The 14370-nt window shown below is 37.1% G+C and overlaps 1 protein-coding gene and 1 non-coding gene across 2 annotated transcripts; both read left to right on the forward strand.

Annotated features, from left to right (window-relative positions):
* Window positions 1-219: 219 nt before the first annotated feature.
* LOC148577767 (small nucleolar RNA R71) lies at window positions 220-327 on the forward strand. The gene has a single exon (XR_015904569.1). It is a non-coding gene; the product is annotated as a small nucleolar RNA R71 (small nucleolar RNA).
* A 9166-nt stretch (window positions 328-9493) lies between these two features.
* LOC107632075 (uncharacterized) lies at window positions 9494-14163 on the forward strand. Its single transcript, XM_016335714.3, has 2 exons — window positions 9494-12814; window positions 13345-14163. The coding sequence occupies exons 1-2, from the start codon at window positions 9964-9966 to the stop codon at window positions 13878-13880; spliced, it is 3387 nt and encodes a 1128-aa protein (XP_016191200.1). The 5' UTR covers window positions 9494-9963; the 3' UTR covers window positions 13881-14163.
* Window positions 14164-14370: the final 207 nt, after the last annotated feature.

A 14370-nucleotide genomic window follows, 5' to 3' on the forward strand; every position in this document is an offset into this window, starting at 1 on the left:
ATCAATTTCGAGAACTCCTTTCCTCTGAGGCGTCCCATTACTCATAGGATTCCTTTCAAAAGTGTACATGAACTGGTTATTTGCAACCATGTTATTGAGTTCTTGAGCTTCTGCAGGCATTTTCTTTAGGTGAATGGATCCACCTGCAGAATGGTCTAATGACATTTTAGATAATTCAGACAGGCCATCATAGAATATATCCATGATGGTCCATTCTAAAAGCATGTCAGAAGGACACTTTTTGGTTAGTTCCTTGTATCTCTCCCAAGCTTCATAGAGGGATTCACCTTCCTTCTGTCTGAAGGTTTAAACATCCACTCTAAGCTTGCTAAGCTTTTGAGGAGGAAAGAACTTGGCTAGGAAAGCCATGACCAGCTTATCCCAAGAGTTCAGGCTGTCTTTAGGTTGAGAGTCCAACCATATTCTAGCTCTGTCTCTTACAGCAAATGGGAAAAGCATAAGCCTGTAGACCTCGGGATCAACCCCATTGGTCTTGATAGTATCACAGATCTGCAAGAATTCAGTTAAGAACTGAAAAGGATCTTCTGATGGAAGTCCATAAAACTTGCAGTTCTGTTGCATCAGAGAAACTAATTGAGGTTTCAGCTCAAAACTGTTTGCTCCAATGGCAGGGATTGAGATGCTTCTTCCATGTAAATTGGAATTAGGTGCAGTAAAGTCACCAAGCATCTTCCTTGTATTGTTATTATTTTCGGCCATATCTCCTTCTTTTTCGAAAATTTCTGTCAGATTTTCTCCAGAGAGTTGTGCTTTAGTATCCCTTAGCTTCCTCTTCAGAGCCCTTTCAGGTTCAGGGTCAGCTTCAACAAGAATGTTATCCTTGTTCCTGCTCATATGAAAAAGAAGAAAACAAAAAAGAAAATATGGAATTCTCTATGTCACAGTATAGAGATTCCTTTATGTGAGTAGAAGAAGAAAAGAAATTCGAACACAGAAAGAGGGAGAGGGTTCGAATTTTTAAGAAGAAGAGAAGTATTAGTAGATAAATAAATAATTAGGAGGAGGTGAGAGAGAAGAATTTTCGAAAATTAAATAAATTAAAATAAAAATATTTTTGTTTTTAATTTAAAATTAAGGTTAGAATTCAAAAATTTTAAAAAGAAAAATAAAATTGAATTAAATTAAAATTTAAAACAATTAGTTAATTAAAAGAATTTTGAAAAAGAGGAAGGTGATTTTCGAAAATTAGAGAGAGATAATTACTTAAGTGGTTTTGAAAAAGATAAGAATCACACAAGATACGATTAATTGAAAAAGATTTGAAAATCAAATTTTAAAAAGATAAGAAGTTAGATAAGAAGTTAGAAAAGATTTTGAAATTGATTTTGAAAAAGATGTGATTGAAACTTATTTTGAAAAAGATTTGAAAAATAAATTTAAAAAGATTTGATTTTGAAAATTAAAGTTGATTACTTGACTAACAAGAAACAAAAAGATATGATTTAAAATTTAAAGATTGAACCTTTCTTAATAGGCAAGTAACAAACTCTAAAATAATTGAATCAATCACATTAATTGTTAGTAAAGATTTTGAAATTATGAAAAAGATTTTTGAAAATTAATTTTGAAAATTTCGAAAATTATGAAAGAAAAATGAAAAAGATTTGATTTTTGAAAAAGATTTGAAAAAGATAGAATTTTTAAATTGAAAATTTGATTTGACTCATAAGAAACAACTAAATTTTAAAAAATTTTGAAAAAGTCAACTCAAATTTTCGAAAATTATGAGTGAAAATAGGGAAAGATATTTTTTTTATTTTTGAATTTTTAATGATGAGAGAGAAAAACACAAAAATGATGCAAGACATAAAAATTATGAATCAAAATAAGAAAAATATGCAAGAATACTTTGAATGTCAAGATGAACACCAAGAACTTATTTTTTAAAATCTTTAAGAAAAGAAAAATATGCAAGACACCAAACTTAGAAATTTTCAAACTTTAGACACTAACAAATTGAAAATGCATATGAAAAACAAGAAAAGACACAAAACAAGAAAAATTAAAGATCAAACAAGAAGACTTGTCAAGAACAACTTGAAGATCATGAAGAACAAGAAAGAGACTCAATGCATGTGTTCTTCGAAAATTTAAAGAAAAATTAAAAGCATGCAATTGACACCAAACTTAAAAATTGACACAAGACTCAAACAAGAAACATCAAATTATTTTTGGTTTTTATGGTTTTATTAATTTTTTTGGTATTTTTTATCAAAAATTAATTGAAAAAGAAAAATAAGGATTTCAAAATTTTTAATGTGAATTCCAGGAATCTTGCAATATTAGTCTAAAGCTCCAGTCCAGGAATTAGACATGACTTATTAGCCAGCCAAGCTTTCAGTGAAAGCTCCGATCCAAAACACTAGACATGGCCAATGGCCAGCCAAGCTTTACAAGATATTGATACCTCCCATGTATACAACAACTATGTGTGTAACTGCGAAATGGGTGAAGATCAACAAGCTCTTGTGATGATAAGTTGAAACCCCGGTTCAAAAGATTAGACATGGCTTACAGCCAGCCAGGATTCAACAAATCATCATGAAACACTAGAATTCATCCTTAAAAATTCTGAAGCCATATAATAATTTATTTTTGAAATTTTTTTTTTGAAAATTTTTCGAAAATAAAAGGAATAAAAATAAAAACTTAAAATTAAAATAAAATTACCTAAAGTGAGCAACTAGATGAACCGTCAGTTGTCCAAACTCGAACAATCCCCGGCAACGGCGCCAAAAACTTGGTGCGCGGAAATCGTGACGGTTCATTCCTTGGTAACGGCGCTAAAAACTTAATACGCACGTTCATAATCTTAGTTCTTTATCACAACTTCGCACAACTAACCAGCAAGTGCACTGGGTCGTCCAAGTAATAAACCTTACGTGAGTAAAGGTCGATCCCACGGAGATTGTCGGCTTGAAGCAAGCTATGGTCACCATGTAAATCTCAGTCAGGCGGATTCAATTGATTATGGAGATTTAGTAATTAAAAGATAAATAAAATATAAAATAAAGATAGTGATACTTATGTAATTCATTGGTGAGAATTTCAGATAAGCATATAGAGATGCGTTCGTTCCTCTTGAACCTCTGCTTTCCTATTGTCTTCATCCAATCATTCGTACTCCTTTCTATGGCAAGCTGTATGTTAGGCATCACCGTTGTCAATGGCTACATCCTGTCCTCTCAGTGAAAATGGTCCAATGCACTGTCACTGCATGGCTAATCATCTGTCGGTTCTCGATCATACTGGAATAGGATCCATTGATCCTTTTGCGTCTGTCACTATGCCCAACACTCGCGAGTTTGAAGCTCGTCGCAGCCATCCCTTCCCAGATCCTACTCGGAATACCACAGACAAGGTTTAGACTTTTCGGATCTCAAGAATGGCCGTTCATGGATTCTAACTTATACCACGAAGATTCTGATTAAGGAATCCAAGAGATACTCATTCAATCGAAGGTAGAACGGAGGTGGTTGTCAGGCACGCGTTCATAGGTTGAGAATGGTGATGACTATCACGATCATCACATTCATATTGAAGTGCGAATGAATATCTTAGAATCAGAATAAGCTTGAATTGAATAGAAAAATGATAGTACTTTGTATTAATTCATGAGGAACAGTAGAGCTCCACAGCTTAATCTATGGTGTGTAGAAACTCTACCGTTGAAAGTACATAAGTGATAATGGAATTCATTGGTCTCGGCCCCAGAGGGGAACCGGAGTCACCAAGACCTCTGAATACAATAATAAAAAGTCCTATTTATACTAAACTAGTTACTAGGGTTTACAGAAATGAGTAAATGATGCAGAAATCCACTTCCGGGGCCCACTTGGTGTGTGCTTGGACTGAGCATTGAGCTTTACACGTGTAGAGGCTTCTCTTGGAGTTGAACGCTAGTTTGTAACCTGTTTTTGGCGTTTAACTCCACTTTGCAACCTGTTTCTAGCGTTTAACTCCAGGATGCAGCATGGAACTGGCGTTGAACGCCAGTTTGTGTCGTATAAACTCGGAAGAAGTATAAACTATTATATATTGCTGGAAAGCCCTGGATGTCTACTTTCCAACGCAATTGAGAGCGCACCATTTGGAGTTCTGTAGCTCTAGAAAATCCATTTTGAGTGCAGGGAGGTCAGAATCCAACAGCATCTATAGTCATTCTTCAACCTCTGAATCTGATTTTTGCTCAAGTCCCTCAATTTCAGCCAGAAGATACCTGAAATCAAAGAAAAACATACAAACTCATAGTAAAGTCCAGAAATGTGATTTTTTATTAAAAACTAATAAAAATATACTAAAAACTAACTAAATCATACTAAAAACTATGTAAAAATAATGTCAAAAAGCGTATAAATTATCCGCTTATCAGTAATTTTTCTTTTTAATTCTTGTTTTCATCTAGTTTCTTCTACCTTTCTTTGTTCTATTGCCTTAATTTTCTTATGTTATCTTGATATTTTCTCATTTTTTGTTGCTTTTAATGTTTATGAGTACTCTTGTTATTTTGATTTACATTTAATGTAATTTATGTTTCATGCTCTTTTATTGTTAATTGAGTTGTTATTCTTACTTTCCTTGCTTAGTAGTTGTAGAATTTATTATTTCTTTTTATTTTATCATGCTTTCTTTTTATGCCCTCCAAGTGTTTGATAAAATGCTTGGTTAGATTTTTGCCTAGTTTTTCACACTCTTGGTTGAAAAATTGGGTAATTGGGTGAACTTGAGTGGTGGATGTCCATTCTACATTGTGTGAGAATTGTTAATTAATTTGGTTTCTACTAACACTAAGCCTTCCATTAATAGAGTTGGTAAGGACTTGTGGATTGAGATCAATTATGCCCTTTTGACTAATTCTCGATGTTAGAATTGACTAATTGGGATTAATTCCACACAATTACCATGTTTGTGGTCCATAACTAGGATAGGAATCCTAATTCCCCAATTCTTGTCAAGAGTCCTCTTTTTACCATTTAATTCCCATTTTGATACTTAAATTTCTTTCCATTAATTCATTGCTTTTACTTGCTTTCCATTTAATTTCTTGCTATTTACATTTCTTTTCCCTTATAATCAAAACCCCAAAATCCCCCATAGCCAATGATTTGAGCACCTAATTGCAACTCCTAGGGAAGACGATCCGGGAGTCTAAATACTCTCAGTTTATAATTGTGTTTTGATTGTATAATTCTTTGATTTTAATTTGATTGTTAGCCAATTGTTGGGTTGGGAACTATACTTGCAACACCAATCCTATTTTGAGAAAAATTTATAACCCGCTTTAGGCCATCATCATTAGGCACTACCAATTCGTAATTTCTCTCGTCCTCTCTATTCTCACAAATCTTATGGTACCTACGGAAAGCATCACAATATCCCTTATCTACTACTAGAATGCAAGAAAGGATAGAAGAATCTACCCAAGTTAAAAGTCTAGGGAGAACTTTAATCGACATATTGAGGACAACATAATGTGACATAAAGGCTATACCTATAAATGCAAAGTGAAGAAGTCATTACTAAAAAAGTTTGGATATCATCCAAAAGAAGTCGGTCAAAATAAGTAAAAACAAAGAAGCCATTTCCAAATTTTTTTTCTACAAAGCACACCAAAATGGTGTCTCTCCTATGCAACAGAAACGACACCATTGGAGGCAATACGAATACAATCAACAAACAGAAAAATGGTTATAGTTTTTAGTTCTACAGTTCAGAAAAACCAAAATCCCCAAGATGTCAATCAACTTTCAAAAGGGAGTTGTTAGGCAAGAAAGCAGTAGTCAAACAAACAAAGAAAATTTTCAAAGTAGCAGTCAAACAAACAAAGAAAATTTTCAAAAAGAAATAGCAATGATCATCATCAAATCTAAGTATTGACAACAAATAATCAATCAACATTACTAAGACTATTTAGAATAATGGCAAGACAGACAGAAACACGAAGCTACTAATAACATAAACAGAAGCACCAACCTTCGTGAAAGTTCAAAGAAGAAAAGGGCACGTTAAATGGCAAGACCACGAACATTCTTCTCCACGATAGCAAAACAAAACCTTCGATGAAACCAAGATGGAGAAATATTGGAATCAAGAAGCGATTGGAAAGCAAGAGCAAAGAGAAGTGGAAGGATCTTTTCAAAAGAGAAAAGCAAAAGATCTTTTACGAGAAATGAAGAAAAGAAGAAGAGGGAGAGACAAAGCACTTTTTATAAGTGATAAGGGGCATAATGACCCATTAACCCCTCTTAAAGACGTGCGCATAATTCAAGTGAACTGCCGCGTGAAGTTAGCATCTCATTTAAAGAGGGTAACGTTCAAATTTTCAAAACACGTCGAGCATCTGACCTCTGGAAAGGTAGTGTACCCGACGTCAAAGCAAAGGTCACAAAATTGCTTGAGCCCAACCTCTTATAAAGTTCAAGACTCAAGGAGGGGCACTGTTCATACCCTACCCCAACAACTAAGCCAAACCTAATAAAGATAAAAGACCCAATCCATAAAGGAGGTCTTCAACACTTACCCGACCTCTTTAAAGAGGTCGGACACTGCAAGGAGTTCAAGCTCTACTTGCCCAAGCAAGTAAACTACCGCCACGAATCTCTTCTACTATCTCTATCTCCTCTAAAAGATAGATGCCAACAAACTCACAAGATAAAGGAAACGGTCATCCATCAATAAAGATGAAACTACTCCAATAAAGGTGGTTATCGACCCTACTATAAATCCATTGACACCCCTCAGGTATACTCACATTCTAATCTACTAAAAATCAGCCCAAAGCCCTTGCTAACTTAAGTATTGGAGTGTCTTGCAGGTACCACCCCTAACCTTCTCACGAGGAACTCGGACGGCGACATCTTGGCACAAGAACAGGTCGGACGCTATCCCATAAGGAGTTTGGACCTTACGTTCAGACCCAGATCAACGTTTCAGGTAACCTTCAAAACAGTAGTCAATATTAATTAATTAAAAAATCTTTTTATACGTATTATAAGTAAGAGTACAATAATGTTTTTGGCAAAAGAAAAACTAAAATTTAGTGTTGCCTTTTGAAGCAAGTGTCACAAGAATTAGGTATACTAGTGAGGAGTAACCTAGTTAGGGAGGTGTAATGATAAGTAACAAAATGAAAGTTTTGAGATGTGGGCTATGCTTGTTGGGTGTTTGACATCCACAACTCATTGAAGGAGGTTGATATGGCTTCTCATGATATGCACAAACACACAATAATATTAATACATTAAAGTTTTGTCTAACACTATTATTCAGAAGTAGATTCATTAATTTTTGGTCGATTCGATTGAAATATAATAAATCTATGAAAAAGTATAGGTAGACAATGAGAATATTAAATAATATGAACAATGGATATGTCGAATGTTTAATTTAATAGGTATGCAGATGATTATATTTATTATTTTTAATTGAATGGTTATTCCTTTTGATTCGGTTTACTCATGCACAGTTAATAATGGGTGAATGTTCAATTCATTAGGTGTACGGATGGTTATCTTAATGTTAGAGTTTAGGGGATAATTTGAGAGTGGAGTGTTTTTTTTTATTTTATTGGACCAATTCTAGAATTCATTGTTCACAAAAGTCATTGTCTACCTAACAAAATCTTAAATCTATTCCTGAACAACTACTAAGAAAGGATAACATAGTTGGTTAAGGGTTTAATAATCATATCTTAAAAAAAGTGTGAATTCTAGCTTTATTGATGTAATTTTTTTATTGATAGAATTATAATTTTCTCTAACATGTGCACCCATCTTAACACAGCTCGTGCCTAGATTCCCCATGGATGATGCACTATATCAAACAATAATTCAGAGTATAATAATAATAATATTCTAGAACCCCAGCATCATCACGAGGGGTAGTGTAGTATATCTCCATGACCAAAAACCAAAACCCAAATGATTCATATTCTCTTAAGTTCCTTCATGTCACAAGACATCACGTGGTGGGTTACATTTTTTTTTTTTCTCTTAAGAATTAAATTAAAGGGAAGAACTCAGAATCATCAACAAATGGGATTCAAAGTGACAACTTATATTTCTGAGACGAAAAAAGATAACAGAATTTGTAGGCTAGAAAGGCTCTAAGAGCACTTCATGATACTTGCACATTCGAAATGATTAATTTGATTGTCACTAATGAGAGTTTTGAGTGATGCTATTGGTTTTATCTTTGATTGATGGCTTTGATTTTAATAATATATGAGATTCCCAGGACAAATACTAAATTCAGTGTCTTAAACCGGATCATGTATGAACAAATATTATTGCAAAAATATATAATGGAGAGCAGGTTTTGTACACAGTAGGGAAATAAAAAATCCCATCAATGGTCTAAATTTTCAAAGTGCACTACTGTGATTCAGATCCAAAGTTAAATCATTGACAGATTAAATGGGAGCAACATCTCCGAATCTCACATGAGTGCCTGAAAAATGTTTGAATTTAAAGCTGATTTATTAGATCATATAGCAGGCCCTCCTTATTCTAATAAAGTTATACATTTTCCTTTTAACGTTAATCATGCCAGTATATAAATATATACACATTTTTTTTACTAGAGCATGTGAAAGTTGTAAATTATTCGGGCATAAAAGAAAGCATGGCTTTATTCTGATCAATGCACCGCTTTGGCTTTTCTGGTACCCGTTAGCCGCAAACTCAAAATAGAATGGGAAAAAAAACAAAACATTTAATTCATATGTGGAGTAAATACTGTAGGAAAATTAGTAGGTGAAGGAAAATTATGCATATGTAAATGAGATAAAATCCATGAAATATCAGCATGACGAGACATAACAGATAAAACTATTTAAATTTAATAATCACTATGTAAGGAAAGATAAGTATCAAATTAAATATATGATCAATATCACATGAAAACTGTAATTTTGGCCATAATGGAGGAGGTTAAGGTGATGCACCATCATCACCAACAGCCTTAGGCCAAAAAAGGTTGGCGCTTTAAAATCTGATTAGGCTTTGGATTTAGATCTATCTGCAATTCCATTTCAATACAAAATGGGGAGTCATGTTCTGAACTAGTTGGCTCTTTGGCACAATGTGCCGTATGCTAGTAACCAGACAAATCCCCTTGCCCCATATTTTTAGGATACAATACAATTGGTCTCATCCACCTCATAAAAAAAAAGAAACCAAGAGAAAAATCAGAGTCATTTTTCATATTGTATTATTGTGTTAGTAGGAACTTAGGTGTCATTTTTTTGAAAAAAAATAAAGAAAAAAAAATTCTGTTAATCCATAAGTATTTTATGGATGGCATCAGAGATCTCATCTAAGGATAAGCATTTCTCTGTTTTATAAAATAAGGGCACAACAAAAGATAAAAAGTTAATATTGAAAATAAATCAATTATATTAAATTTATATCAAAATTAGTAATTAAAATTAATTTTTAGAATAGAATATATATTAAAATATATTATATATTAAAAATAAATTAAATTATATATATATATATTTATATACAAATATATAATAACTCATTTTGATGGTTGATTTCGAAGGGCAAGTAGCATGTTTAGAAACCAAATTTAGAAAGACACTTACCCACCCATCACTGTTGCTCACTCTCAAAATCCTTTTTTTTCTCCAAATAATTAACTGATATAATCCTTCTCCCCACCACTGCACTCCACTTCCACATAAACAAATAATACCTACAAAAACAACACCTCCTCTAAAAATTATTCCATTTTTTTTCCTCTCTACACTCTTAACTGCAGAAACATCATGGCCTAGCTGTTTCTTGGATCCGGAGATTCTGGGAGGCATTTTTTTATTTTAATTTGTATAATAGCCCACAAAACATGATTCGGTTCGTCTCCGTTGTTCCTCCCTAGGCTCCTCAAACCTTTCTCCCTTTGTTCCGTCATTGGAGTTTGTAGCAGCATTAGCAAGTAATGCCTGTAAATCCATGGACCCTCTTCTTCTTCTTCTTCTTATGCATTTCCCTTTTCCTTCCATACCAATACTCCTTCGCCGTCAACCCACAAGGGGAAGCTCTTCTTTCTTGGAAGAGAACCTTAAACGGTTCCTTAGAGGTTCTCAGCAGTTGGGACCGAATTGAACACACTCCATGCACCTGGTTCGGTGTAAGCTGCAACATCAACAACCAAGTAGTTCAATTGGATCTGAGGTATGTGGATTTGTTTGGAAAACTCCCTACGAATTTCACTGCATTGACTTCATTGAACAAACTCATCTTAACCGGAACCAACCTCACGGGCTCTATTCCCAAGGATATTGCCAACCTTCTAGAACTCACCTACTTGGACCTCAGTGACAATGCATTAAGCGGTGAAATTCCAACAGAACTCTGTTACTTGCCGAAACTCCAAGAGCTTCATCTGAACTCCAATGACCTTGTTGGCTCCATTCCGGTGGCGATTGGGAACCTCACCAATCTCCAGAAGCTAACCATTTATGATAACCAACTCAGCGGTGAGATTCCGGCCACCATCGGGAACTTGAAGAGCTTGCGAGTTATCAGAGCCGGTGGGAACAAGAATCTACAAGGTGCTTTACCCGAAGAAATTGGAAACTGTTCCAACTTAGTGATGCTGGGTTTGGCTGAAACTAGCATCTCTGGTTCTCTTCCTAAAACATTGGGACTACTCAAGAGCCTTGAAACCATTGCCATCTACACTACGCTTCTCTCAGGCGAAATTCCACAAGAACTCGGCGACTGTACTCTCCTCAAGAATGTCTATCTCTATGAAAACTCGCTCACCGGATCCATTCCTAAGGAACTGGGGAAACTCAGCAGCCTTGAGATTCTTCTGCTATGGCAGAACAATCTGGTCGGCACCATTCCCCCGGAGATTGGTAACTGCCTCCAGTTAGCGGTTATCGACGTGTCAATGAACTCAATTACTGGAAGCATACCGGAGAGTTTTGGCAGATTAACGGCGCTAGAGGAGCTTCAGCTGAGCGTAAACCAGATTTCAGGGGAGATTCCTGCAGAGCTTGGTAACTGCCAGCAACTAACTCACGTGGAGATGGATAACAACCTCATAACGGGAACGATACCTTCAGAGTTGGGGAACCTCAAGAACTTGACGCTTCTCTTCCTTTGGCATAACAAACTCGAAGGGAACATACCGTCTTCGCTCTCTAACTGCCGCAACCTTGAGGCCGTTGATCTCTCGCAGAACATGCTGACGGGTCAGATACCTAAGGGGATATTCCAGCTCAGCAATCTCAACAAACTTCTGTTACTCTCTAACAACCTATCCGGAATCATTCCTTCAGAGATTGGTAACTGCTCCTCCCTCATACGCTTCAGAGCCAGTAACAACAAGATCAGAGGTACCATTCCGCCTCAGATTGGCAACTTGAAGAATCTCAACTTCTTGGACCTTGCCAATAACCGTATTTCGGGTGTTATTCCGGACAATATCTCCGGCAGCCGCAATCTCACTTTCTTGGACTTGCATTCCAATTTGATCGCCGGAAGCTTGCCGGAGAGTCTGAGCGAGCTTGTTTCGCTTCAGTTTCTAGATGTTTCTGATAACGTAATCGGAGGGACGTTGATTCCTGCGCTTGGTTCACTCGGTGCGTTGACGAAGCTGGTTTTAGGGAGGAATCGGATCTCCGGTTCGATTCCGAATCAACTTGGTTCTTGCTCAAAGCTTCAGTTGCTGGACCTTGGCAGCAACCAACTCTCCGGAAAAATCCCTGGAAGTCTTGGAAATATTCCATCTCTGGAAATAGCCATGAATCTAAGCCTCAACCAACTCTCCGGCGAGATTCCAAGGGAGTTCTCGAACTTGGCGAAGCTTGGAGTCTTGGACATTTCTCACAATGCCATCACTGGAAATCTCCAATATCTCGCTGGTTTGCAAAATCTCGTGGTGCTTAACGTCTCGCACAACAGATTCTCAGGGCACGTCCCAGACACTCCATTCTTCACGAAACTTCCACTTAGCGTGCTCGAAGGGAACCCCGTGCTGTGCTTCGCCGGTAACCAGTGCTCCGGTAACGGCAACGGTGCCGGGAAGTCGTCGCGTCGGGCAAGGGAGGCACGCGTGGCAATGGTGGTCCTGTTATGCACGGCATGCGCTCTGCTCATGGCGGCGCTATACGTCGTAGTCTCTGCCAAACGAAGAGGGGACCGCGAAATCGACGTCGAAATGGACGGAAAGGATAGCGACGGCACGGACATGGCCCCACCCTGGGAAGTAACACTTTACCAGAAGCTCGACCTGTCGATTTCTGACGTGGCAAAATGCCTGTCCACCAGCAACGTCATCGGGCACGGTCGATCCGGTGTCGTTTACAAGGTGAACATGCCTGGATCTGGGCTGACCATCGCCGTGAAGAAGTTCAAGACGTCGGATAAATTATCGTCGTCTGCGTTCTCGTCGGAGATTGCGACGCTGGCAAGGATACGCCACCGTAACATTGTGCGATTACTTGGTTGGGGCGCAAACCGTAAAACAAAGTTACTGTTTTACGATTATTTACCTAACGGTAACCTGGACACGCTGTTGCATGAGGGATGCACAGGATTAATAGAGTGGGAGACGCGGCTCAAGATAGCACTGGGCGTCGCTGAGGGCGTAGCTTACTTGCACCACGATTGCGTCCCTGCTATCTTGCACCGCGACGTTAAAGCCCTCAATATTCTGTTAGGTGACAGGTACGAACCGTGTTTGGCTGATTTCGGATTCGCACGCTTCTTGGAAGAAGATCACCCTTCGTTTTCCGTTAATCCACAGTTCGCAGGTTCTTACGGGTACATTGCTCCTGGTGAGTCAGGTTTCTAATTAATGATTTAATTTTTTTTAATCATCAGTTACAATTACATGAAATGTTACATTAAATCAGTGTGTCCTTATTACGATGACTAATGGTGTTTTTAATAAGAATATCTGGGTAGGAAAGACCAAATTAGGATGATGTGTAAGTGGGGGTGGGTAAGGGTTCATTCATATAAATTGACGGAGCATGTGGGTGAGTGGATTGGAAATGGGGACCGTACTCTCCATCTTTATTGAAACCCTTTTTTTTCCGCCCACTATGGTTGTTGCCTTTTGAAATTTGGATTCATTATGTGTACATCCCATGTACTTGACAGACACAAATTACCTGCATGCATAGTAATAATTACACGTAATCTTTGGATCTTTGGGGCAAGCACAAGACATAATATCCCCCCAACGCTCACTAATAGTCACAAAATTCCAATCATCATGTTCAATTGTCACGCACAAATGTCCATCCTAACTCATGGTCATGGTTAATTTATTTAATCCTTGTGTTTTGGGTTGAACTTGCAGAGTATGGTTGCATGCTAAAGATAACAGAGAAGAGCGATGTTTACAGCTTTGGGGTGGTCCTGCTAGAGATTCTAACAGGGAAAAGGCCAGTAGATCCATCATTCCGAGAAGGGGAACACGTAATCCAGTGGGTGAGGGAGCACCTTAAGAGCAAGAAAGACCCAATAGAGGTTCTTGATCCCAAGCTACAAGGGCACCCAGACACACAGATTCAGGAGATGCTGCAGGCGCTTGGGATATCTCTACTGTGCACCAGCAACCGGGGGGAGGATCGACCGACAATGAAGGACGTGGCAGCATTATTGAGAGAAATCAGACACGAAGAGGGTCCACCGGCAGGGTGTGATGAGGCCCACAAGCCCATCAAAAGAAACACGGAGGCCTCGTCGTATTCTTCGTCGTCCTTGTCCTCCGCTGTGACCCCGGCTCAGTTATTGCTCCTTCAATCAGGCTCTCATTCCTCGTCCTCCCTTGCATATTCCTCTTCCTCCGTAGCCGCAGGGTACCACTACCCACCAAGGAATCATCAATCATGAATTTTGGACATTCAGAAACCCTTCTGTCTCTTCATTATAGAGCCACAAATTCTTCGATGTGTCTTTTTTTTATCGTTTACTTCTGTATGGCATTTGAGGATGATTTAGATAATATTTTGATTTATGATTAGTTTATTTATAGTGGTAGTAGTACCAAAAATGAATTAACTGTAAAGGTACCAATTATGGGTACTCCCGTGTCTGCTTGGTGACATCATAAAGCTAAGCATAATGAGATGAGTGTACAGCAGGTTAATGAATTGACTTATTCCATTTCTTTTTTCTCTACAGAACAAATTAGAGAATGCAACTTCTTATTTCTTTTTTTTTTAATTTTAAAAGTAAAGTATGATTTTCAATTTTTTAAGATTTTTTAATTTTTTTATCTTACAATTAATAGTAAAAGATTATATTTTATTGTTTTAAATAAAAAATTAAGAAAACTAATTTTTAAAAAATTATATTATTGTAGTAGTTTTTTTCCGATTAC

This window comes from Arachis ipaensis, chromosome B1, assembly GCF_059453495.1.
Source record: "Arachis ipaensis isolate K30076 ecotype BB chromosome B1, ASM5945349v1, whole genome shotgun sequence".
NCBI lineage: Eukaryota > Viridiplantae > Streptophyta > Magnoliopsida > Fabales > Fabaceae > Arachis > Arachis ipaensis.